Below are 25115 nucleotides of genomic sequence, written 5' to 3'. Positions count from 1 at the left end.
AGTAAATGTTATGTGTCTGAGGCCAGATTTGAATCAGGTCCTCCTGAATCCAGGGCTGGTTCTCTATCCACCGCACCACCTAGTAGACCCCACATTTTAAACAAAAGTCAGTGACCCTTAATATGTACCTGAGATTAGAATATATATTTAATTAAATCAAAGGCTAATTCCTACTGCTGTGTATGTTATTTTATGCTGATATCATTGACCTTGCTCAAAATTTGATTCTCATAAATAACTAAGGATATCACCAAGTCAACTTGATAAACCTCAACCTAAGTTCTTAAATGAAATTGTTGCTAATTACCAACCTTCTATATTAGCAATTGACTTCCAGTTGTAAATAACTTGTATTGAAAACAGCAAATATGACTATCTGCTTCTGTGCTAACAAAAAATATCCTGTAGCTTGTGTATTAAGCCAACAAACAAGAAATTAAATGTTTATTATGTGTTCACCACTACGCTAGGTGTTACGGCGGATAAAGAATAACAATAAAAAAAATGAAAAAAGTTTCTGTCCTTGAGGAGTTTATGGCATATTTGAAAAAAAAAGCAAAGCTAATACATTAAAAGGAAGATGACAACAAAAGCTGCATTAAATAAAATGGTCCATTCTCTAAGTGCTGTAAGACTTCAGAAAAAGAGAAAGTCACTGTAACTAGTGCTAGAACTAGAAGGGTGAATGGGATTTGGAGAGAGACAATGGAAAGGAGGATGCTTCAGATAAGAACATGGAGAGTGAGTGCGTGGAAGTATTCACAGAAAATATAAATCATCTGAAAAAAAAAACCATAACACTTAACAAAATTTAAAAGCACAAATAATGCTAATAGTCAGAAAGTATTTTTATCCAGCTTCCTAAGGCTACTTTGTTCCCTCAGAGAAGCAACTTCTCAGATTTGGGAGGCAGAACCGGGAGAGTGTGGGGGCGGCAGAAGGAATACTGACTGGATCTGGGGTTGCCAGGACGGGATGTGCTATTTATCACCTATATGAAAACTCTGGGCCTCTGCCTCCTTTTTTGTGCTGTAAGAGTGGTCGGACTTGATTATTTCTGGGGTACTTTCCATCTCTGATAACTGTGATCCTATGTTATAGGGCCAAAGACACCAATACTACTTTGGGTGTGTCATGCCATTACAGAACGTAAGCATTTAAGAGCAAGGATCTTATGCTTTAACTGTACAGTGTTAAGAATAAGGATAAAAGTATCTTATGCTCCTCAATTACCCCCTAAATTTAAAACTAGAAGACAAAAAGTATGTTGTCTAAAAGACAGAGGTAAACAGGAAAAAAGGAAGGAAGAATATGATATAAAAGAAAATAATGCTGACAATAACAGAGTTCCAACTGTGACACATGAAAAGAGCACTAAAAATCTGATTATTTTAATTACATTAATTTTGGTTTCCTTTTTAAATCACTGGTTTTTGCAAGAATCTATTTTAGGGAAAGAGAAAGGAAACATTAATACCTATGGCATCGAGACTAAAGTTATATTAATGCTTCTTTTTGGCTAAATCATCTATAATATAAAAGCTGGAATATTAAAATAACTTAATGAGGTATAAAAATATCTTTGGAATAAAATGTACTAAAATATGGGGGAAGTACACATGGTACCTATTAAAAGATTTAGTTGGAAAAAAAGTCACTGATCCTGGAGCTACACTGCTGAAGGAGGGAAGCTTTTTGTCATCTGATATTAAGGAATTATTTTTTCAAAATGTTTTACTTCAATAGAACCTACTTTTTAGCTCAACATGCTGTCATTTATTTTTTTTTAAATCATACTTATCTGGCAAAAGTGGTTTCAGAATTCACAGTCTTCTTTCTCTCCATTTTATTGGCCAAAAAAGCTCACAGAACCTTAAATGAATGACTTCACTTCAAAAGCCAACTGGAATTACTACCGAGGCTTCATTTTACAATAAGCAGCAAGCACCAGAACATGGGAGTGGCTCGATGTTAAGTAGCTCAAGCTGCAGGAATTTTTTTAGCATGTTCATATGACTATAAACAGCCAGTGTTTATATACCAATGAATATTTCCAAAAGGGCATTTACTAGGCTGGAAAAAATTGGAGGAGCAGAGAAGAAGAGAGTTTTGGAGTAATCTTCATGAAATCCTTCTTTAATCCAAGATACAATCAAACCAACAAAGCATTCATTAAAAATGCCTACTATGTGTCAGGCATTGTGCTAGGCACTGAGGATCCAAATATAAAGAATGAAACAAACCCTACTCTCAAGGAGCAATCTTGGGCAAAACAAAGAGTACACTATTTAAGAATACAGGCATATACTAATCTTTGGACATTACAGATGACTCATTGCATCAAATAGTTTTACACTCTTTTAATTTTTTAAATAAATCCTGGATTTCCATGACAAGTCAGCCAGCTACTTTATCTTGCCTAAAGCCAAAAGGAAAAATACAAGAATAGCACAAAGGCTTCAAACAATTCAACATACAACTAATAAAGCCAGCTCTGTATGATGCAAAGCTTTAACTTAGGTTTTAAATAATGTCACCTGAGATTTGGGGAGGCCCATGGCAAAATGTACCAAGTCTCTAAAAACATTTATATTTTATGGTAGAGATGGAAAATGTAAGTCTAGGTCAACAGAAACCAGACTTTATTTAGGATGTATAAAACATGAAAGTTCAGGTCAAACAGCCTCCACTTTCTGCTCAGACAGAATGCTTCCACACTGTAGCAGACAGATCAGTGAAGTACCCAGCTGGGTACAAAGAGAAAATGTCCTCTGGCTCTGCACAAAGGACTCTGCAGCCGCCTCCCAGGTAAGCCAACGGCATGGATGACGATGCCCCACGCAGGTGGCCCTAGGTAGGAGCCTGCCGTACACCCACGCTGGAGGCATCAGCATCGTGCTGGCTGGCTCTGCTCACCATGAAAGCTGCGGGGCCTCAGAGCCCCTCGGGCTGCACCTCCATGGCCCCCCGCATCACATCAGGCGCTCACCCGGACACCATCCTCGCCAGGCCAGCCGCACGCACTCACACAGTGGTGAACCCAGGCCCTCCAGCTCTGGGCTGCCGGGCCTCCGTCCCCTGCTCTCTGCTCGCCTCCCAGAATCAGAGCGGTCTGCATGCAACTGAATGTGCTCTCCAGCCTGGAGAAGGCAGGCAAGCTGGAGCAGTCACATTAATCATCTGCAGAGGCAACACATCCAATCAGTTCTCTCTATTTTCTTCTGTTATGCCTGAACATGACAAGCGGGGAACAAAGGAGGAGGACACAGCCTGAGAAGGAGTTGTCACCTTTAGAATGTCATTACACAAAGGTCCACGTGATTAGTGGAATTTTCCTTAATGATTAAAAATTTCAGAGCTGAGTCTCAGTAATAAATCAGAAGAATGATGCTTGAAAACACAGTAATTCTGTGCCCTGCTTTGAGACAAAGTAACACACTCTGGAGTTTGTTTTCAAACCCTGCTGTTCATAAAGCTTCACTGTCACGACCCTGAGGCAAGGTACAATTACCGAAATCAAACCACATCTCAGAACGGCTTCCATTTTGTGTGAAAACACTGTATGTGGCTCCCATAAACTTAGGGCTTCCACCTTTGACAATTTTCTGGAAAGCAGATGCAGCTATCTAGGAAAATTTGTCTCACCCTGGGACTAGACATCAAGAATGCTCATATACTAACAGAAAAATGACAACAGAGAAATCTTCAGTTTTTTCACAGCAAAAATACTATCGAGCCCCGTGGTACACCCATTCATAGTGACTGTTCATTTACTTACTGTCATCAGATTAATAGCTTTATTAACCCTCTTGGATTAAAAGTCTAATCTCTCCAGGCCTAGATTTTCTCATCTACAAATAAGGGATTTAGACAGAGGAGGTACCATCTCTTTTTAAGCAAAGAATGATCATTTGTTGGGGATATAATATTCAAGATGCCAGTGGCCTCTGAGGTCCCTTTCAGGTACAGTATCCAAAAACACGATTGATATTCAAAGTCCATTTCAGCTAACATTGTACAACCTAACCCAAGTCATACAACTAATGACAAAGAGATTTTGTCCACAAATATATATTGCCTTTCTGCATTTCATTACTCCAGGTAGGTTAAAATACAGAGCAAGCACACCATTGCATTACTGGTAGATTTATGAATTTGTATAACCATTGTAGAACGTAATTTGGAATTACATAAATAAAGTGGCCAACGGTGTAACCCAAGGACATCACTGACAAAAGGAAAGGCTCTATATACATGAAAATATTTATAGTAGCACTTTTAGTGACAGTAAAGAACTGGACACAAAGCAAATGTCCATCAGTTGGGAAACAATTAAATTGTGGTATATGAATTCAAATGGAATATTACTGAAATGAATTGCTAATGAACATGACAAATACAGACAAGCATGGACTTATAGGAACTGACACAAGTTAGAGGTAGCAAAACAATACACATGCCATCATTGTAAATGTAAAGAACAATCATCAAAAAATCAAAGATGAATGCTATGAAATTATAAAGAATAAAGCTGGTCCCAAAGAAGAGATATGAGAAGATAACTCCCTCCACTCTTTTGCAGAGATTGCTGGAGGAGGGGGAGAGTGTCTCATGATTTGGAATCACTGCATATAACCTCAGATTATTTTCAATATATTGATCAATTTTGTTGATTTGTTCTTTTTTTTTTTAAAGTCTTTAAGTAATGGCTATCTGGAAGGGAGGAAGACAAAGGTCATGGGGGAAACCTAAAGCAATGTAAAAACAAGTCACTAACAATCTATTTTTTAAAATCCAGGGCCAGCAATTAAAAAGGGAATAGAGACAATAATTGTGGCTCAAGAGTACAGCATACAAGAGTAAACTCTTCCATATAGACAAATGCCCAAATGGAAACCAACCAAAATGTTGTGTCAATTGAAAGAGGCAGAAAAATTGTAGATAACTCTCATTGTGTTTAAGTACAAAGAGATGCATTCAAATGAAAATGACCCAAAGTATGTGTATCTGATTTCTGAACTATCAATTATGACTCAGGAGAGGGGATTAGGAATCACTGTAGATTATTCTCTAAAGACACCGGCCCAATTGATAACATGGCCAAAAAAGTCAACAAAACATTGGAAATTATTAGGAAGAATACTAAAAGAAACAACAGAAATTGTTCTCTCTAGGGACAAAATTAAGGTGGGCCTGCCTTTGAAATCCTGCATGTAGGGCTAGGAAGTGAACCTTTAACAGATAATACACCTTGGAAAGGGGCAAATGAAGATAATAAAAATTACAGACTTGGAATTTCAGAGCTGGTCCTAAGTGATCTAACCCAAATTCCTCTATAAATAAGGAAACCGAGACCCAGAGAGAGAAAACAACTTCTGTGTAAGGGGTAGAAGAGCAGGGACTGGGAAGAAAGATCTTCTAACATCTAGCCTACTGTCTATTTCCTCTACAACACACAATAGAGGATGGGATACTGACAAATAACAACAGATGCCAGCATTGGGCCACAGGTGCCAAGGGGGCAAGGGACACATAGTAAAGGAGAGCAAAAGAAGGGGTAGGTATCAGTGCAGTGAAGGGTAGGGATAGGCTCATAAACTGCCAGTGACCTAGGAGCAAGTATTTATCTGATGTCCAAATCTGAAGTCATGGCCAGGTATAAGTGGAGTCCAGAAAAAGCAGGCATTTTAAAGAATAAGGAAGATATCTTAGTCAATGAGTCAAAAATATACATAAATAGCACAAATCAGAAGTCCTAGCAGTAAGATAGCAACAAGAGGCAACCAAGCAAGAAACCCCAAAATTTTAAATGGGTCAAGAGATCCCCAACAAATTTAAGTCATCAGAACAGCTTAGACTGATATTCAAGGCCTTTTGTACTCTGTTCTTGATTACCACTTCTCTCTCACTATTCCTATGGTTCTGCCAAAATGGACTACTTAATGTTTCACAAATACCCCCTCTGCTTTCTCACCTATATACCTATTCTTTTTTTTAAAAAATAGATGTTTATGGGTGTCTTTTGTTTTTACATCACCCACATCTCTCCCTGCATCCCTCCCAGAGAACAATCCCATATAACAGAATTTTTAAAAGGAAAAAAGAAAAAAATTAGGAAAACCAATCAATACATTAAAAAAAAAAACTAACAATATATAAAATACTCCTTACCCATGGACCTCCCACCTCTGCAAGAGTGAGGGAAGATGTCTTCTCATAGTTCTGCTTTGGAGCCATATGCTTGCTCTTCGTAATTTTTCAACTCTTTTTCAATTCTTCAATTCAACTCTTTTTCAATTCTTTTTCAACTATTTTGTGGTGGTTGTTCTTTCCATTTTTATTATCATTGACCTCCATACCATGCTATTCCCTCCACTTGGAAAGCTGTCCCCATTCATTACTTCTCCATCTACCAAATCCTACCCTACATCCCAACAGAAATGCCATCTCTTTCATGATCAGCCTCCTGTGACCCACTGATCCTGGTAGAATGCAAGCACTTTTAGGGCTAGTTCCATTTCTGTCTTTGTAGGCCCCATGTCTGACACAAAGCAGGGGCTTACTAAGCATATGTTGAACTGAATTGGGTTTCTGTTCACCTTGAGTCACCCAACTTCAAGCAATAACTCTAGGTTGTTGAGGCCCCCAGGGCTGATCAAATCAATCCCCGAGGTCCTAAAAAGAGTAGGTTTGAAAACACTAAAAGCCTAATAATAAACAAAGGGTTACTAACCCAATTCAACTACCTTAATCGGAGTACTTAAGGTAAGGCATAGCCTCCTTATAACAGCCCTGACAAGGCAGGCAGCCCTATGAATTTTCAAACTTCTAGAATTTAGATATAGGTCAGTTTATTAAATCACTGTCACAGCCAATATAGTCTTATCCTCACAGAGCCAAAGCCTTTAAATGCCCTCACCTCTGCTAGTTAAGGCAACAAGGAAGTTTTTAAAAATATTGGCAGGAGGCTCCTACCAGATCTAGATCTACTAAGACAGAACCTTAGAAACTGGAATACTTTAGTTATCTTTAAGCAGGAAGAGAGAACATTAGAGGATGTAGCTTAAACCCTTTTTTAAATGATCCAAGTTACAAGTATAGGCTTTACTCTATGCCAAAGATAGTTCCTAAGGACAATAAATTTTTTCCCAAAAAAATTCATTCCAAAACTGAGCACTGAATAGAACGGAAACAATTTATATTAATGTCTTAGACACCATTCAAATTAGCTAAACTGGAATCGGTAGCAGGAAAATAACATACAACAGAAAAGATAATTTATCTAAAAATGTATTGTATCCTTTTCAAGAATGTGGTGAAACAAGTTATTTTGCTAATAAATCATCTTCAGGAAATTTCAGCAAGCACTGTAATCTAAGCATTAATGAAACTGCTAATATAAGGACTTCAACTATGAGAGTCCACACAGGACCAGGATTTGAATCTAGGCTTCAGTACTTAAAAACAGCATGACCAAAGAAAGTCATTTCACTTCTTTGAAACTCAATTTTCTCATCTATTAATTATGGTGATAACAATACTTGGCCTACTTACCTCATATGGCTTTTGTGATAAAAACTTTTAAGAGCACCACAGAAACATGAACTCTATTTCTACATCTTAAAGCTGTCTAAAATGACAGCCTTAAATTTTAAGATTTGAAATGAAACTTAACCATAGTCTTTTCTCCAATTTGACTTGCTGCTTAGATTACAATGCTTACTAATTTAACTTTCATAAAATAACTCTCACTTCAGTGATAGTTTATAATTTAACTAACAAACTACTTACTATGACAAAGGTTCTCTAGAGTTTTCTTACCTAAAAGTTTTGTTTGCATATCCTACTTATCCACAACAATATTGCTTTTGGTCCTGGAAGTCAGAGGCCAAGGTCTGATTTAGTTTGCTTTATCCTGTGCCCTATACTACCATGCAACTGAGAATTCAGAATAGTCACAATTTCAATAAAAGTTATTGGACTTCTAAACAAGGCTTTGTTTGGCAAACAAAATACACGCCAATTTGTTAGTATATGAAATATATGCCAATTTTTGGTTAAAAACTGTAGTCACTACTCCCATATAGTAGAATGGGCAAGTCAATTTTCTGTTAATCTTAACAATTGTTATTTACAGCTCTGGTGGTCGCACTGAGCCTTAAGAGGTAACTACTTTCAATAGACAATGGGATACCATCTTATTGTCTGGGATTCTTTAGTCTGACATAAAGAATTAAATCTCAAGCTAATAAGACCAATAAAGATGAAGATTTTGAGTGAAATCTCATTTATTAGGTTCTAATTTATAATATGACTAATATCCTTGAAGAAGCTTAAGAGGAACCACTTCCTATAAACAATTCTCATTAATATGCAGCAAGATAACTCTAAAAATTGGTAAGATATTCCCAAGGAATCCTAAAGGATCTGGCTGGAGCTGGAGTTTATTCTCTAGTACCTAACAAAGTATTCTCTGTACAGAGAAAGTGTTTAATAAATGGTTGTTGAATTGATTTCTAAGGTTTACAGACTCTCACAAGCTGGAAGAGAACCCAGAAATCATCTAGTCTAACCTACACCTGAAAAAGAATCCACTGCACATCTTCAAAATCAGATTCTCTAGACTTCACTTGAAGATTTCTAATGAGAGAATAAACACTACTTACTGTTCAAGGCAATCCACAACAGTTTTGAGTAACTGTATTATTTCAAAAATTTATATTTTATTTTTATACCACATATATCTTCAAAAAGAGACCTTTCCTCTTCTCCCCCCTATTCCTCTCTTACACTCAATAATAAAAAGGGGGAAACAATTCAACAAAAGTAACCAATACAACATTCAAGTCTTATGTCATATGCAATGCTCCTCACCCATAGTCCCCTAACTTTGCAAAGAAGAGAGGGAGGTGCATTTTGTGAGTCTCTGAATTTTCAATGCTTAAGATTAAGGCTTAGCCACAGAACTCTAGGAGGAAAGAAAAGTTACAGGTGAAGGAAACTACATTTAGGTAAGAATGAGATGGACAGAGACACACCAAGAAACAGAAAGGCAGAAAGAGAAATGCACAGATAGAAACATATTTAAAGGGAGAGAGGGAGAGAGACAGAGAGAAGCATAGAGATATACAGAGACAGGACAGAACAGAAAAATAAGGAGAAACATAGTGACATACACAAAGACAGAAATAAACAGACACAGGGAAAGAGAGACAAACAGATAGGTTTTTTCTTCTACCAACCCAGGATTTATGTGTCTACAATCTACACATTTCTCATATTTCCACCCTCTGGGTGAAAACAAATCTAATCTCTCCTCCATTGACAGCCCTTTAAATAATTCAAGATAGCCAAGTCTGAACTTGCACCTAGATTCCTTCTGATCCAGGTTAAACATTCCCACAGCCTTCAACTTACTCTACTGTAGCATGATCACAAATAAATCACCACTCTAGTTGTCTTTTCAGACATTCTTCAGCTTATCAATGTTCTTCCAAAAGTATGGAACCTAAAACTGAACACCATACTCCAGATGTATGACCAAGAAATAAACAGGGCTATAATTTCTTTTATTCTAGATACTATTTCTCTCTTCAAGAAAAAACTTACTAATTTTTTTATTTTAAAAAAATGATCAACTTAAACATCAACCCATGAACACTTCTACAAACAACAACAAAGAAAGACTAATGAAACCATATATCTATTATGTATAGATTGGCTTTTTAAAGTATCTCTATGACATTTTTCAGTGTATTCATATTTGTGAATATAAAAAGTAGATACCAGTTTTGAATACAAACCAAATAATGTCACAAACAAAACCAGAAAGTGACTTCAACAAAGAAATGCATAAGACTGCTCCAAATATCAACACAGGTCCAAGTCAAACACTGAAAAAGAAAACTTGCTAATGGCTGCTACTTTGGAACTCAGTATGTTTTCAACAAAGTTTTGTTCTCTGTTTCAGCACACAAATTTCTTTCCAAATAAAAAAAATTCTGAGAGAAAAAAAACCTAGGAGGAGAAATACTGGCAAAGAGAGGTGCATTTTTTGGTCAAAGAACAAAGTAAGAAGGTAGTTATTCTGAGTAAAGATAAAAGAACATTATACTAATCTACTACTGAGAGTTGAAAAGGTGACAGGAGCTTCATGGTGAGACTGAAGAAGGTAGTATTAATATTTCTTCTCCATTGAAGTCAGTCGAGCTCCAGTGCAGCTCAAAAAGTGGCTCTTTTCTAACAATGAAATTTCAAACTCTATCTTGTTACATTAATGCTCATGAAAGACCTACACAACCTTGAATCCCATAAGCAGCACCACTGAGTTTTTTCATTCAGCATTTTTCTTGTCAGTATGTAAAAAGTATCTTCAAAAGCCTGTAAAGTCATGGCTAAGGTTTCAATGAAGGGAATCTCACAGCTCTTGGCTAGTTCATGAGCTGTTTTGTGTCAACTTGTCCTTGTTGGCAAATCACACCTATTTCCAACTAGATTTGCATTTGAATTCTGCAGATGATTTGCAGAACTTGCAGAGCAAACCTTCACCTGTCTTCATATACTGGTCTTTCATGGCACTGTACTACTCCATTCTAGCTGTGTCAAGTATGCCCTAGAAAAAGGCTTCACTATTAATAACTACATCCTCTCTCTAAGAGTCCTCTATTGTGGGATCATGCTCATCTACAAAGTGATTCTAGATGAGCTGAATTATCGAGGTATTCTTCCCAACACCACCAGCTCCAACAACCATCAGTCTGTCTTCAGTCATTTCATACCACTGAAAACCTCGAGCTCTGCCACGCCAAGTTCAGTTGGACTCAGTCCCCCATCTAGTGAAAGTTCTGGAGACACTGCCACAAACACCATCTCTCCCCACAACCCCTAGGGATACTTTGCAGACGTCATCAATCATCAGTATATACTGACTCTGTATATTCATTTTAACGTGGTAGTCTCAACACTACCTTACTTGTCAGTGGCCCCTTCGGAGCTCCTTCTGCTCTCCTCTGTATTTTTTTAAATGATTCATTGTCACTCTTTTCTTCTCTTCTTTTTCTTTTGGTATCCCCCCAACCCTCCACAAAACTCTCCCCCGCTCCCCAAAAAAGCCTTTCCTTATAATAAATAAGTGTAACAAAACAAAACAAACACATCTATATACAATGTCTGAAAATGTATGTCACTGCCCTACACCTCTAGTGCTACTATTCCTTCTCCTAATATTGCCTAGAATCACATTAACTTTTTTTTTTTAATTTGGCAAGCACTGAACTACTGACTCATTTTGCATTTAGAATCCACTACAAACCCCAGATCATTTATAGGCCAACTGAAATCAAGACCTTCTTCAAGAGGGAATCAAAACTTCTGAGTCAAAGTCAGTCAGTCAACAAGCACCGATTAAGTGCTTTGCCAGACATGGGGCTGGCACGTAGTCAGCACTTCATAAGAGTCTGTTGAAAGCAAGCTCTATGGTCATTAATTCTTCCATTTTTAATAGTACTATAGAGTGGGGACAGTTTTGTTTAGTGGAAAGAACAATGAATTTGGAAGCAAAAGACCTACATTAGAATTCCAACTCCAGAACTCATGACTTGTGATCTTGAGTAAACAAAACAGTGGAGTAAGCATTTCTATAGCATTTACTATGTACCAGGCACTGTGCTAAGCATTTACAAATAGTATAACATTCGAACCTCTTAACAATCTTTGAGGTAGGTGCTGTTATTAGTCCCATTTTACCAATGAGGAAACTGAGGCAGTCAGAGATTGACTTGCCCGAGGTCACACAACTAGTACATGTCTAAGGTCATATCTGGACTCAGGTCTTTCTGACTACAGGTCCAGTAAGCACACAGACTCTCTTGGCCCTATGAGAGACTGGAACAAGGCTACTTCTAAAATCTCTTCCACTGAGGGAACATCTCTTCCAGATATTGGGCCTTTTACCATCCAGAATCTACTTAGAGCCTGAACCACCAGAGAGAGTAAGAAAATCAGCCCTCTGTTACCACTGAACTAGGGTGCCATACTTAGAGGGAAGGTCAAGAAAATCTGTGACTACTGAACTCTTCTCTTCTCTTCATGCCTAGGCCTAGCCATCGTAAGTGCTTAACGAATGCTCTGTTTCTCTCTCTATCTAGCGGCCTAGGCTCCAACGCTCCTTGCTACTATTATTCTCTAATCCTTCCCCACATACCTCTCGAGTGCCTAACCTGCTCTGCCCTTCGCTTCCACTATTTGACCTCCACAATGAAAAACTAAAGTTCCTCTGCTGGTCTTCCTATGCCTATCCCTATCTTTCCCTCTGACTCCCTCCTCCTAAATCTATTCTTTGTCCTCCTCCCAAGGCCCTCCAGTTGCTCCAGTCCTCCACTGCTCTCCAAGTCCATCACCCCTGGACAGGTCTCACTGTCCTACCTTCTAAGTGTCTTCCCTACAGGGAGCCAGTTCAACCATACCTGCTCTTTTATTTGTTCCTTAGTCCTGTCCATACTTAGGCCTTGCCAAACACCAAGGCTAGGTCACCTCCATCTCGTGCCTTCTGAAGTCCTACTAATGTGTGCCAAAAGCTCCTGGAAGAAATCACAAGATCACATTGATTGGATCCGCTACCAATTTACACTGTCTAATCTCAACTGAGCCCTCACAGCGGCACCATTATCCTTTCATCATGCTTCTCTGACCAACACTTTATTGGACCATGCACAAGAGCTGTTTCAAACCTCCTCCGATCTCAAGCCCTCTATGCTGATTTTCTTACTCTCTCTGGTGGTTCAGGCTCTAAACAGGTTCTGGATGGTAAAAGGCCCAATATCTGGAAGAGATATTCCCTCAGTGGAAGAGATTTTAGAAGTAGCCTTGTTCCAGTCTCTCATGGGGGAGGAATCTAAGGCCAAGAGAGTCTGAGTGCTTACTGAACCTGCAGTCAGAAAGACCTGAGTTCAAATATGACCTCAGACATGTACTAGTTGTGTGACCCTGGCCAAGTCATTTAATCTCTGACTGCCTCAGTTTCCTCATTGGTAAAATGGGAATAACAGCACCTCAGAACTCAGTAAAGAGTAAAATAATATACAAATATGAACTACTTTTTAAAATGTGCTCAAACTAAACATTGTCTAATAGCCAACTAGTGGTCTGACTTTATACTAGACAATATATTCACACAAAAGGAAGCAAGAAAATAGAAAAATAGATTTCAACCTCAAATTTGTTTTTTGGTCAGGGAGTACTCACCATGCACACACTAACTAAAATTACTAAGAAAACAACTTTCTAACTAATAGAACTGTCCAAAAGTAGAACTGGTTGCTTCAAAAGGTATTTTACAGCACTATTCTCACATAAACTCTATGAGGTAAATATATGAATGTATTCATATTTCCTAGTTGGTGAAACCAGGGTTCTGAAGTGAAATCACTTGCTCAGGGTCACAAATCTTTTAAGTGCTAGAGCTGGGATTGACTCCAAATAGAGAGTTCTTTTCACTATACCAAGCTCCACAAGAACGACTCACTTCTCTAAATATGTTAGGCTTTATAACACATATTCCTGCATTCACAACAACTCTGCCTATTTTACCAAAGGAAAAAAAATTGAGGCTCAAAGGTTTAGAGACTTGCCTGTGGCCACCTAGCTTTAAATATCAGAGCAAATCTAGGAGAGAATTCCAAATAGTGGAGTTCTTCAAGTGGAATATGGATCACTACACGTTGGACGAGGGGGTTCCTGCTTCAGGTAGAGGCTGTATGAGAGGACTTGAACGTTCCCTTTCTACTCTGAAATTGTATCATCTTATGTTAATCCTCCAACAGTGAGCTGCTAGCAGGGCTCTGATGTTACAACAGACCCTGGGAAGAGTTAAACTCTATCCAATTCAATCACTAAAAAGATACGAAATGTAGATGAAAGAATCTGTCAGCTCTCATTGAGTTTAAAACCTCAGATTTAATACTCAACATTCACCAAAATGGACCTGAGAGGTACAAACAAAATTCTAGAGGATGTCCACACATCATTAGTCATGAATGATTTAAGAGTTAGATTAGATCACTCAGATACTAAAAGACTCCATGAGTAAGGCCTTTTTTGGGGAGGGAGGGGGGTTGAGTTTTTTTTTTCTAAACAAATATAGTAAACTGCCAAAAGGAAACAAAAAGAAGGAAAACTTCCTTTTTGTTTCTTAGAAATCTACATTAATACAGTTACCATTATAAAGCCACAGGGTTCAGTTTCAGACTACACATTTAGATTCAAGTCTCAACAATGAGACCTGCCATCTAAGGCCATGATCAGTCAGAACCTACACAGAAAATATTATAAGTCCCTAACCTGAGAAAAAGTCATTCCAAAAGTTTTGGCTGGAACTCAGAAAAGCCTTTTCCCACAGAAACATTAGTATAAATGGCAATTACATTCCAATGCTAGAACACAGAAGCTTAACCTATACCTTAGCTGAAGTACTAAACACTTGCAATTTAAAAGAACCCCCAGCCCCTTCCACTAGTGCAGAACAGTAATTTAGAACCCTTGAATAAGAAATCATTTCATATATATGTCATACTCTGCTCTTTCATCATGGCACAAAGGTAGCTCCGGGCTCTCAAAGTTTATATTAGCAGGGAATTCTCCTAAGTCCTATACCCAACTGGAAAAGCTTCAAGTCCATGCCCAACAATGGACTGTGTATGAGGTGTGTCAAGCCTCTCCCAACAGACTGTCAGAACTGTGCTGAACCTACATCCATGAAAGAACAGGAATGACTTAGTATCCCTCTCTCACAGACCTTCTGAAATATTGAAAAAGAATCTGATACTCAATAGAGGTTTTAAAGACATAAAAAGAGGTCAATGGAGGATTTGAAAGACCAGGTCTGTGGACACAAGGGATGATAGGGTCTGGCCAGCAAAGCTGGCCAGGGAGAAGCTGGACTCCAGGACAGGAGGAGGTCCTGACCCAGACCCATCCTGGGGCGCTGTGATAAAGGACAAGTGCCAAGTGGCAGCTTTGTTACCCCCTACCCAGCTCTGGGTCACAGATTCAGCATGTATAGAAAAGTTATGCTTCATTAACAGCACATATTCAGGTAAGATTAGAGGTACTTGTAGGAAAGACCCTGAACATTCACTCTATTCTTAAGGACAGCACAAAAGGCCATCTCCTCAAATCTATCAAATTGGGATCAGGAGACCTAAAGTTCAGCCCTACCTCCATTTTTACTTAACTTTATGACTTGAATATTTTTACTTCAGCTTTCTGGAGCTGAAGGGGTTGGGCTATATGATCTTTAGGGTCCCTTCCAGTTCAAAAATTCTTTCATTCTGTTCTGACACTGGAAGGTAAGGCAGAATAATGGGGAGGACATTGGACCTCAGAGTTAGAAAGGTTCTGCCACTTACTAGCTACATGGCCCTAGACAATTCTGTCTCACCTATAAATGGGAAGCATAATGCTTGCCTGGCTGAAAAGCCTCCACAGATGATACATTCACCGATGGAGCACACCTTAGAGATCATCTAATTCAAACCCTTATTTTACAGTTGAAGTAACAGACTCGAAGGGGTTAAATGACCTTGTTTAAGGTCACACTTGTGACACACCACAACCAGGACATGAACTGAAGACTTCTAATTCCAAAGCTGGTACTCTTTACACTATATCATATGTTAACTCCCTATTCTCTATCAAGCCAGACAAAATCTCTCTTTTCTCAGCACTTATTTTATGTAGGAAAATGGTAGGCACTGATCTTCGTTATGTCAATAAAATGTATTAATAATTTCTATTTAGTATTGTTGGAAAGAAAGAACTTTACAAACCTTAAAGAGAATTATTAAGCCAGTTAAACATTATATATCCTCTCAAAAAAATTCTTCAGGCATCAAGACATTGCCCAATTTATAGCTTAATTACCTTAAACAGATCCACTATTAAATAATGAGGATAGTAAATTGAATCTTCAAAGAAGATCACAAAAAATCCATTCTACTTATTTATAATTATATATTAATATATTAAATATTTCCCCAAATAGTTAAATATATGCTTAAAAATTATCTCACATTTCTAAGAAAACTACACAGACATATATACATGATAAAGGTCTGAGTAAATACGTGGTTCCCTTCTGTTTACACATGCTAAGAGCATAGTTAACATGACAGAATCAGCATGTGGGCTTTATATTCTTGAAATTATTACTCTAAAAAACAGAAAAATTACCCTGAAAGAATCCACCATATTAGTTATATAAAACTGAGACAAAACGTGACTCAAAACAAGGTTTGCTTGTTTTTAGCTATAACTTTGGTCTTCAAATGAGTAACTGACTACTAAATTAATGAAAAGGAGAATTTTTCATGATTCAAAGTGAGCAGCAGCAATGACAATAAAAATCTACTTTACTAAATGTTATCTATAATCTCTACCACCATCATAGGATCTTGACTCTAGAGCTAGAAGGGGCCTCAGGGCCCAGGAGTCCAACCTCCTCTTTTCTCAGTTGAGCGAGCTGAGGCCCAAAGAGGTTGGAAGAGACTTGCCCAAGGTTCAAGAGTAACCATGAGGGCTCAGGGTTGACCCTCTGGCCCTCGGACTCTACCTCAACCTGAACTCCCCATGTCCTTGTAATTTCTATAATAACTAAAGTTACAATGTCAAAAAGATTATTTCATATAACATTGATAATGGGTATTAAACAAAACCACTAACTACATTCATTCTCAGATAAGCATGCTGAAAGGCGAGGGGCTTTAATATTCATTGGCCCTGTTCCTCCAGCTGTCATTAGAGACAAACTAAGTTGTTCTTCTCCTCCCTCTTACTGTGCAGTGGGAGCAACAGAAAAGACCTCTGTGACCACCCGACCTAAGTACCTCGTTTTACAGAGAAGGAAATTGTCCAAAGAGAGGATGAGCTGTGGCTCAAAGATCCCACACCAACAGGCAGAAACGTGCTCTCTCTCCTACACTTTCTACAAGACGCACTCACACCAACTAATGTCACCAAGTTAGTTCAAACTGTTATTCTTATAGGTTTCCAACTGCTTCACAAAAGTTTTGTCAATAAGGAACATAAACAGTAGAAGAAAGAAAAGCACATGTGCTTTCTAAGCTTTTAAATCACGTTTTCATAGTAGATAAAATTATATCCGTACTGCTGTTTAAAATTTAAAATCACCAAACTACTCTAACCCTCCTCCTCTCTCCCTACTAACTCAGGATGCAGAAGACAGGAGAGGAAACAAAGCAAGACAAACTAGGTCATGAACAGGATTGTATGACTAACGCAGGTATAATTACATTCTTTTCTTACTAACACTGCAAACCAGATGGTCTTCTTTCACTGCAATATTGTATTACTATGTAATTAGCTGTTCTCATCAGTCATGTGTTACTTTTAAGTTAAAGACCATAATTCATTTTCATGTCTTGAAGAGAAAGGATAAATGGGAAGGACAAAATCACTCAAGAAGCTTGAAGAAAAATATGCTTTTGACCCAAGAGTCCCATTATTTTCAGTAAGCCCTCAGTGTTAAAAAGAACAAAAGATTACAGGATCACAGATTTGGAGCTTAGGAGTTGTCTGGTCCAACCCCTTCCTTTCATTTTTAACCAATGACGAAACTGAGGCCTAGGTCGGTAAAGTGATTTCTCAAAATTCATACAGGGAACAGCTGAGTGAGGACTCAGACCCAGGTCCTCTGACTCCCAATACAATCCTGTGGCATGTGGCTGAGAGAGACAGAAACAGAGACAGAAAGCTAGAGAGAGATAATGATACATATATGTATGTTACAAATGTGTTTATAACATATAGAGGGAGATATGCCAACATATTTTGCAAATACAAAGACCTAGAAATAACCTAAACATCCAATAGCTGATGAAAGGCCAAGAAATTATATTTTATCAATGTAATGAAATTCAACACAATTTAACAAATACTCATTAACACCAGAAGGGCCAAGTTTGTCAATCGATGCAAAAATATTATAATTTTACTCTGAAATAAAATTTTAATTCTACTCTATTTTCTTGGCTTAATGGATTAAAAAAATGTAGTGTCAATTAATGTAGCTATGTTGTTTAAGGTATTCATAAGTTCTGGTCCATCTAGTGTTAAGCACCTTCTATGTGCAAGGCACTGCAAGTACAAACACAAAAAGGTCCCTGCCCTCAAAGAGCTTATATTATAGGTGGGAAGCAGGAGAGTACAACATGACCTCAAGTAAGTAAAAAGCATTCCAAAGTGACTGAGCATAAACTGGGGGAATCAAGGCACCTGAGATAAGCTTTCAACAGAGACAAAGACTCCACGAAGCAGGGGGAGAAAGAAGAACATCCCCGACACAAAGACAGGAGATGGAATGTCATGGCCTGCGTATAACAAACAGAGCAGTCTGACTGAATAGAGGACCTGTGGGGGAGCAACATGGAATTGACCCAGCAAGACAGCTAAATTGTAAGTGGCTTTCAATGACGAATGGAAAAGCTTGTATCTAGAGGAAGTTCTTGACGGAAAGTCTCCATAATGAGGAATGGAAAAGATGTTAAAATGAGGCCACCCACACCCTAAATATATATTTAACTTTTTAAAGAACTTAGCATGCAATTCTTTACACAATGCTGTATTACCTGCTCAAGCTTCACAGCTTGTGTACATCACAGGCAGTTTTGTGTTTTAGTTTAGCAGACATACCTTTTGTGTTTTCTTGGAATCTTTCTGAGAATTCTCTCGAAGTGGTACTTTCCCAAATAACTTCCATCCCAAATCACCATGTGGGTCAAGTCTTGCATTTTGCTTTCTAGCAAACAAATTCCTACAAAAAGAAAATATAAAGAGTAGGAAATTATTAGGCATTAACTATGAACACTGAAGTGACAGCTCTCTTTCCTCTATCATAAAGACAGTATATACTGTGTAGAATTACACAAGTACTACTATACATTGAAATCAATTTTTAAACTTACATGCAAAAAAAAAAACCCAAAAACAAAAACGGAAAACAAAGCTTAAAAGTACAACTGCAAATGCACTGGGAAGATGACAAAGAAAGAAGGATTTTTTTCCCCTTTTTTGTTAATTCATGAGACTCTACCATATTCTACCATGTAAGATTTTCACCCTTATTTTGTAAAATTGGTCTTCATGGCTGATAGTTATTAAGTTTATAACAAAATATACATAAAATTAAATGCAGTTGTATGCATAGAAAAATAACACAAACAAAGATAAGCACTATGTTAATTCTAGAGTATTAACTATACTACCCTACCATTTATTCTAGGAAAATCTGTTATACAGTTAATTCTGTCTCTGGAATTTATCATAAGTAACACTTCTAGCAAGATAAATGCATATTTCTTGGCAATTTTTCAAGCACAAGAGAGAGGAACTGCTAAAAGAATTTCTAAATGAAATCTTCTTCAGTTGAAATAATAAAGAACCAGAATACCTAAATAAACAAGCAAATTATCTCCACTCTCAATATAAAATTACCATAATACATTGCCCTGTTTGGACAATTTCTATGGAAAAAGAAAACAAATGCTTCCACTTCATCTTCCCAACCTCTTTGAATCTATTCCAGAAATAATTTACTGGAATAGCTGCTACAGGCAATTTCTATTTAAATTTACAAAAAATGAACTGAGGTTTTGTTTTATTGGTTGTGTTTTGGTTTTTTTTCCCCAGTAAGCCAACTGGTTTGACTTCTAAGAGTTTAAAGATGCTGGAGTTCAATTTAAAACTTCAAATGATTCTTAGAATAATAAGTTTGAGGTTCGATAGGTTGAAAACAAGAGGAAAAACTCTGGGGAAGACTTTCAAAATTACTGAAGATAAAAGGCCCAGCTACTTTTTTCCTTGCTCTGATTCAAGTCTTTCCCTTCAATCCTACAGGAGAAACACCCCAGTAAGCAGTTTTTTAAATGTTCATCTGGTACTACAAAAACTTATTTGCAAACATAACAGAAAAACTTGCTATATAATTAATTTCCCTCCCTCCCACAAAGTCATGAAAATATTTGAAACTGCAGGCTTATTTTTAGCATACTACTACTTATTTTTATTTCTTTAAATACATCTTATTGATGATATATCTTTCTATCACAGCCATTATCCACCCATCTCTTCCTATCCACATTGAACTCTTCCTTATGACAAAGGAAAATTATCAAGCAAAAAAAAAAAAGAGAATCAAGTGGGCATAATGTAATATCAATAACCAAGCAAAAGCAGAGAATAAGCTAATGCTTAGAGCTAGAAGGCAATGGTTGAAAGTGAAAAGAAGATCAACTCAGTAATCAGGTAAAGAGTCCCAAGGAATAAGACTTGTTGTTACTCAGTTGTTTCAGTCACGTCCAACTCTCTGTAACCCCATTTTGGGTTTTCTTGGCAGAGATACGGGAGGGGTTTGCCATTTTCTTCTCCAGCTCATTTTACAGATGAGGACACTGCAGCAAACAGAGTTTAGTGACTTGCCCAGGGTCACATAGCTAGTAAGTATCTGAGGCCAGCTCTTACACTCTATCCACTATACCACCTAGCAGTCAGGAATAAGGTTACAATTGTTCAATTACCAAAATTAAAAAATTAAGGGTCAGAACAGCAAATCTGACAAAAAATGCCATCCATGTGCCAATCTCAGTTGGTCTATGAGCATGTAAACCTTGCATGCCCAACTAGGCACAGCCATTCCTTTTAAGTCATAGTGGCACAGGGGGAAAGAGTGTTTAGAGTTAGAGGAGTTGGGTTCAAATCCCAGTTTTGTCCTTACTGCCTGTGGTAATCTGGGTCTCAGTATCCTTACCCATAAAATGAGGAGGCTGACATAGAAGCTTTCTAAATTATCTTCCAACTCAAAAAAAATATCAGGTGGAAAGTTTCATCTTCCATTCTATTCTCTATATCACAAGCTAATTCCACAGAGTGGTCAAGAAGTTACTAGGGACTTTCCCTAAGGAAAGCTGAACAGTCAGGGGACAGAATCAAAACAAGACTTTAAGAAGATTAAATTTGGCAGTAAGAGAAGAAAGGGAGGGAAGAAATGGAGGTAGAGAGATGGGTTAGAAAGCTATTCTGATTGTCCAGGAGAAAGGTAATGATAGGCTGAACTACTGAGATAGCAAACAGAAAAAGAAAAGAGAAGGCAGTTGTAACAAAGACTGCAAATCATTAAACATATATTTAGGAAATTGTTGAATCTTAACAACTGCTGGAGAGAAGGGCTGCTTGGAGAGAAGGATACGTTAAAATCGACTCTTAGACCATTCCCTAATTGATAAATGGACAAAGGATGTGAACAGGCAGTTCTCTGAAGATAGCCAGGCTACGAAGAGCCATGTGAAAAGCTGCTCCAAACCACTAATAAGTAGAGAAATTCATATTATAGCAATTCTGATGTTCTTACCTACACCCATCAGATTAGGGAAGATGACAAGAAAAGAAACTGACAAGTTAGAGGGGCTACAGACACATTGACGCACTTTTCATGGAGCTATGAACAAAAACAAAAGTTACTGAACTGTAGCTACCCTTTAACCCAGAGATACCACTGCTAGTCCAAAGAGAACAAAGAAAGGAAAATTATTATATGTACCAAAAATATTTATAACATTTTTTTTGTACTAGCCAAGCACTAGGATCTAAGGGAGTACCCATCAACTGAGAATAGCTGAACAAATTATGGCATATGCATAAAAGTGTAATACTATAGCACTGTAAGAAATGATGAGAGGGACGGTTCCAGAAAAACCTGGAAAAAGCTTTATGAACTGATGCAGACTGCAGCGAGCAGAACCAGGAGTATAATTTACATAATACGTAAACACCAAAGACAAGCAGCTTCAGAGACTTAACAACTCTAATCAGCTTGAGTCCCTTTAAGACTTCTGAGCTGCTCCATCTATCTTGTTTATATATGGTCTCCCCCACGAGACTGTGAGCAAGTGGAGATCAGGGTGTTTTTTGCCCCTCTTCTGCATCCCCATCACATGGTAGAGTGCCTAGCACAGAGCAGATGCTTAGTGAATGCTTGCTGACATGTTATTCTTCACCAGTTTCTCATCTCCTCAAGAATTGGCTATCCCTCATGCTTAGACTAAACCTGCTCCTGACCTGAGTGACTCACAGAATCCTGACACTCTGAGATTCTTTTAAAGCTCTCCCTGATGACCCCCAATTCTAGTGCCCCCCTTCCCAAACAACACTGCATTTTACTACTTTGTATTCTCATTATATTTATTCTGTATATCTTAGTATTGTGTTCCCCATTAAGACAGAAGTTCTTCGCAAGAAGGGATTGTTTCATTCTTGGTATATATGTCCCCAGTCCCGGGGAGAGTGCCTGGCACAGAGAAGACTCGACTGGTCGAATACCAATTGAATTTTATTCAACTTTATATGCCACTCATCACCTAGTTCAATGCATTGCACATAGCCCAAAAATACTAGTTAAGTGGAAGGTCTGGGAAGAGCAAACATATGTCAATAAACATTTACTAAGTGCCAGTTACTGTACCAGATGCTGGGGATACAAAGACAAAAATAAAAGTCCCTGCCCTCAAGTAGCTTCCATTCTATTGTGGCCAAACATATAAAATAAAGGCAAATAAATACATGAAACAGAACAAAATAGAAACAAAAAAGAAACATAGAAACAAGGTGATTTGAGGAGGGTACTAGTGGTACCAGAGGGAATCAGAAAAGGCCTCTAACACAAAATGATACTTTAAATCAATCTTGAAGCTGACTAGGCAGCTAGCTACATGATACAGTTGGATGGGACACTAAAATGGAGTCATAAAGACCTGAGTTCAAATCCTACCCCAGACACTTACCAGCTCTGTAACCCTGAGAAAATGACAGCCTTTTGGCCTCAGTTTCCTCATCTGTAAAATAGGGATAATTATAGTATCACCAACCTCACAGGGTGTTGAAGAGAGAAAGGAAGAAAGGGATGAGATGAGATAACATTACGTAAAGCACTTTGCAAACTTTAAAGTGCCGTCTAAGTGCTGGTTATTGTTATTATTCCTTCTACAAGGGATTCTATTAGGCAAAGATGAGCACTCTGAGTGTGAGGTACAGCCAATGCAAAGGCCCAGAGATGGGAAATGCCTGGACATGCACAAGGCACAGTAGGAAGGCCAGCGTGACTGGATTAGAGAATGCATGAGAGCTGTGTGAAAAAACTAGAAAGGCTGGCGGAAGCCAGGTTAGAAAGTATCTGAAATGCCAAAGAGAGGGCTTTAGATTTGACCCTACAGGACACATGGAGTCACTGGAATAATAAAAAACGTTTTTGTTATCATGAACTTGACAAACAAGAATGAGCACTTCCATACACACACAAAAAAAGGGTTGGGGATCATACATGAACTATGAATCTCTATTACATACAGCTTATACTTTTCAAAAGAATGATAAATTCAATTTGTTAATTTCAAAGGTGCCCCATTTGTCTCTCTTTCCTGCTCTTCTCATTTGTGTATTTTGGGGGTGGTACAGTGGATAGAATGCTATGCACAGAGTGAGGAAGACCTCACTGCAGACACTTTGTAGCTATGTGACCCTGGCCAAGTCATTTAACCCTATCTCAGTCTGCCAAAGTCACCCACATCTGTCAGGCAATTAATAATATATGTGATTCACTGTAGTCACGGTGGGTCACTGCACTGATCAGGATACTCGTTTTTCAAAGTTGTTTTGCTTTACATAAATTGTTCTTTTTTCTGTTCACTCTGAATCAACTCTCCAAATTCATCCCTTGTCATTTTTTATCACATAAAAGTATTTCAAAATAAGTGATGAACACTCTCTTAGTTTCCAATTCTGAGCTACAACAGCGTCACTATAAATACTTTTACGTACACACACACACACACACACACACACACACACACACACACACACACACATACATATATGCATATAATTCATTTTCCTCCTCCTTTGATCTCTTTGGGGAACAGGCCTAGTAGGAATATCACTGGGTTTAAGAGGAAGCATAATTTAGTCAGGTGGAGTTTAGATCTAAATTGATTTCCAGAAGGATTAGACCAATTCACAGTTGCACCAACAGAGCAACGGTGTGTCTGTTCTCCTGTAGTCTCTTTGACGATTGTCATTTCCCTTTTTTGTCATCTTTGCAATCGAATGAGCATGAAGCTGAACCTCACAACTGTTAATTTGCATTTCTCATTAATTACTTTGAGGTTGTTGGGCTTTTTAAAAATGGCTGCTGAGTGTTTAGATTTCTTCCTTTGGGAAATGTCTGCTCATATCCTTTGACTATCTTTTGGGGAACAGGTCTTGTTTTTATGTATTTGAATCACTTCCTTATATATCTCGGAGAGTGAGGCTTTATCAGAGGAATGTGATGCAAAGATTTTTTTTTTAAATTCAAGCTCCTCGTCTTTCCCTTCTACCTCCCACCCTCCACTATGAAAAGAAAAAAGGAAAACAAAAAACAAAATCCATTACAAATGTGTATTGTCAAGTAAGACAAATTCCCACCCTGGCCACGTCTGAAAATCACATGTATGATTCAATCCTTACTCTAAATCCACAACCTCTCTATCTGGAGGTAGGCAACATATTTCATCTTGAATCCTCTGGAATTGTGGCCGATCATTTTGTTGATTAGAATTCCTAAATCTTTCAAAGTTGTTTGTCTTTATAATGTTATTGTTACTGTAAAAAAAATTATCCTGGTTTTGTTCACTTCATTGCACATTAGGTCATACCAGCATTCCTAGATTTCTCTGGAAGTATCCCTTTCATCATTTCTTAAGGAGCAATCATATCCTATTACATTCATATATGATAACTTATTCAGACATCTCCCAACTGATGGATACCCCCCTTAGTTTCAATTATTTGCTACCACAAAATGTACATCTGGGTCCTTTTCCTCTTTCTTTGATCTCTTTGGGGTCTAGGCCTACTAGCAATATCGCTGGGTCAGAGTATACACAGAGTAGTTCAGGGGCGTAATTCCTATTTTCCAGAACAACTAGACGAGGTCACAATTCTCCAACAGTGCATTAATATACTTGTTTTATCACAGCCCTTCTTGCACCTATCATCTTCCTTTTTGTCAATCT

General features: G+C 37.9%; 1 protein-coding gene and 1 pseudogene across 5 annotated transcripts in view; both read right to left on the bottom strand.

Moving 5' to 3' along the window:
- Window positions 1–25115, bottom strand: part of TBC1D14 (TBC1 domain family member 14) — a 112307-nt gene that overhangs the window by 48512 nt on the left and 38680 nt on the right. For 2 of the 5 annotated variants that reach the window (XM_020992115.2, XM_020992114.2), the window contains exon 3: window positions 18706–18826. In XM_020992115.2, coding sequence (XP_020847774.1) covers window positions 18706–18826 — 121 coding nt within the window. Of the gene's footprint in view, window positions 1–2916; window positions 3158–12464; window positions 12544–18705; window positions 18827–25115 lie in introns of those variants that run through there. The other 3 variants (XM_020992117.2, XM_020992116.2, XM_020992119.2) reach the window with 3 other exon arrangements.
- On the bottom strand, window positions 10269–10771 carry LOC110212199 (GTPase NRas pseudogene; annotated as a pseudogene).

This window comes from Phascolarctos cinereus, unplaced genomic scaffold, assembly GCF_003287225.1.
Source record: "Phascolarctos cinereus isolate Bilbo 61053 unplaced genomic scaffold, phaCin_HiC Scaffold_9;HRSCAF=440, whole genome shotgun sequence".
Taxonomy (NCBI): Eukaryota; Metazoa; Chordata; class Mammalia; order Diprotodontia; family Phascolarctidae; genus Phascolarctos; species Phascolarctos cinereus.
This window is presented reverse-complemented; position numbering and strand designations above follow the sequence as displayed.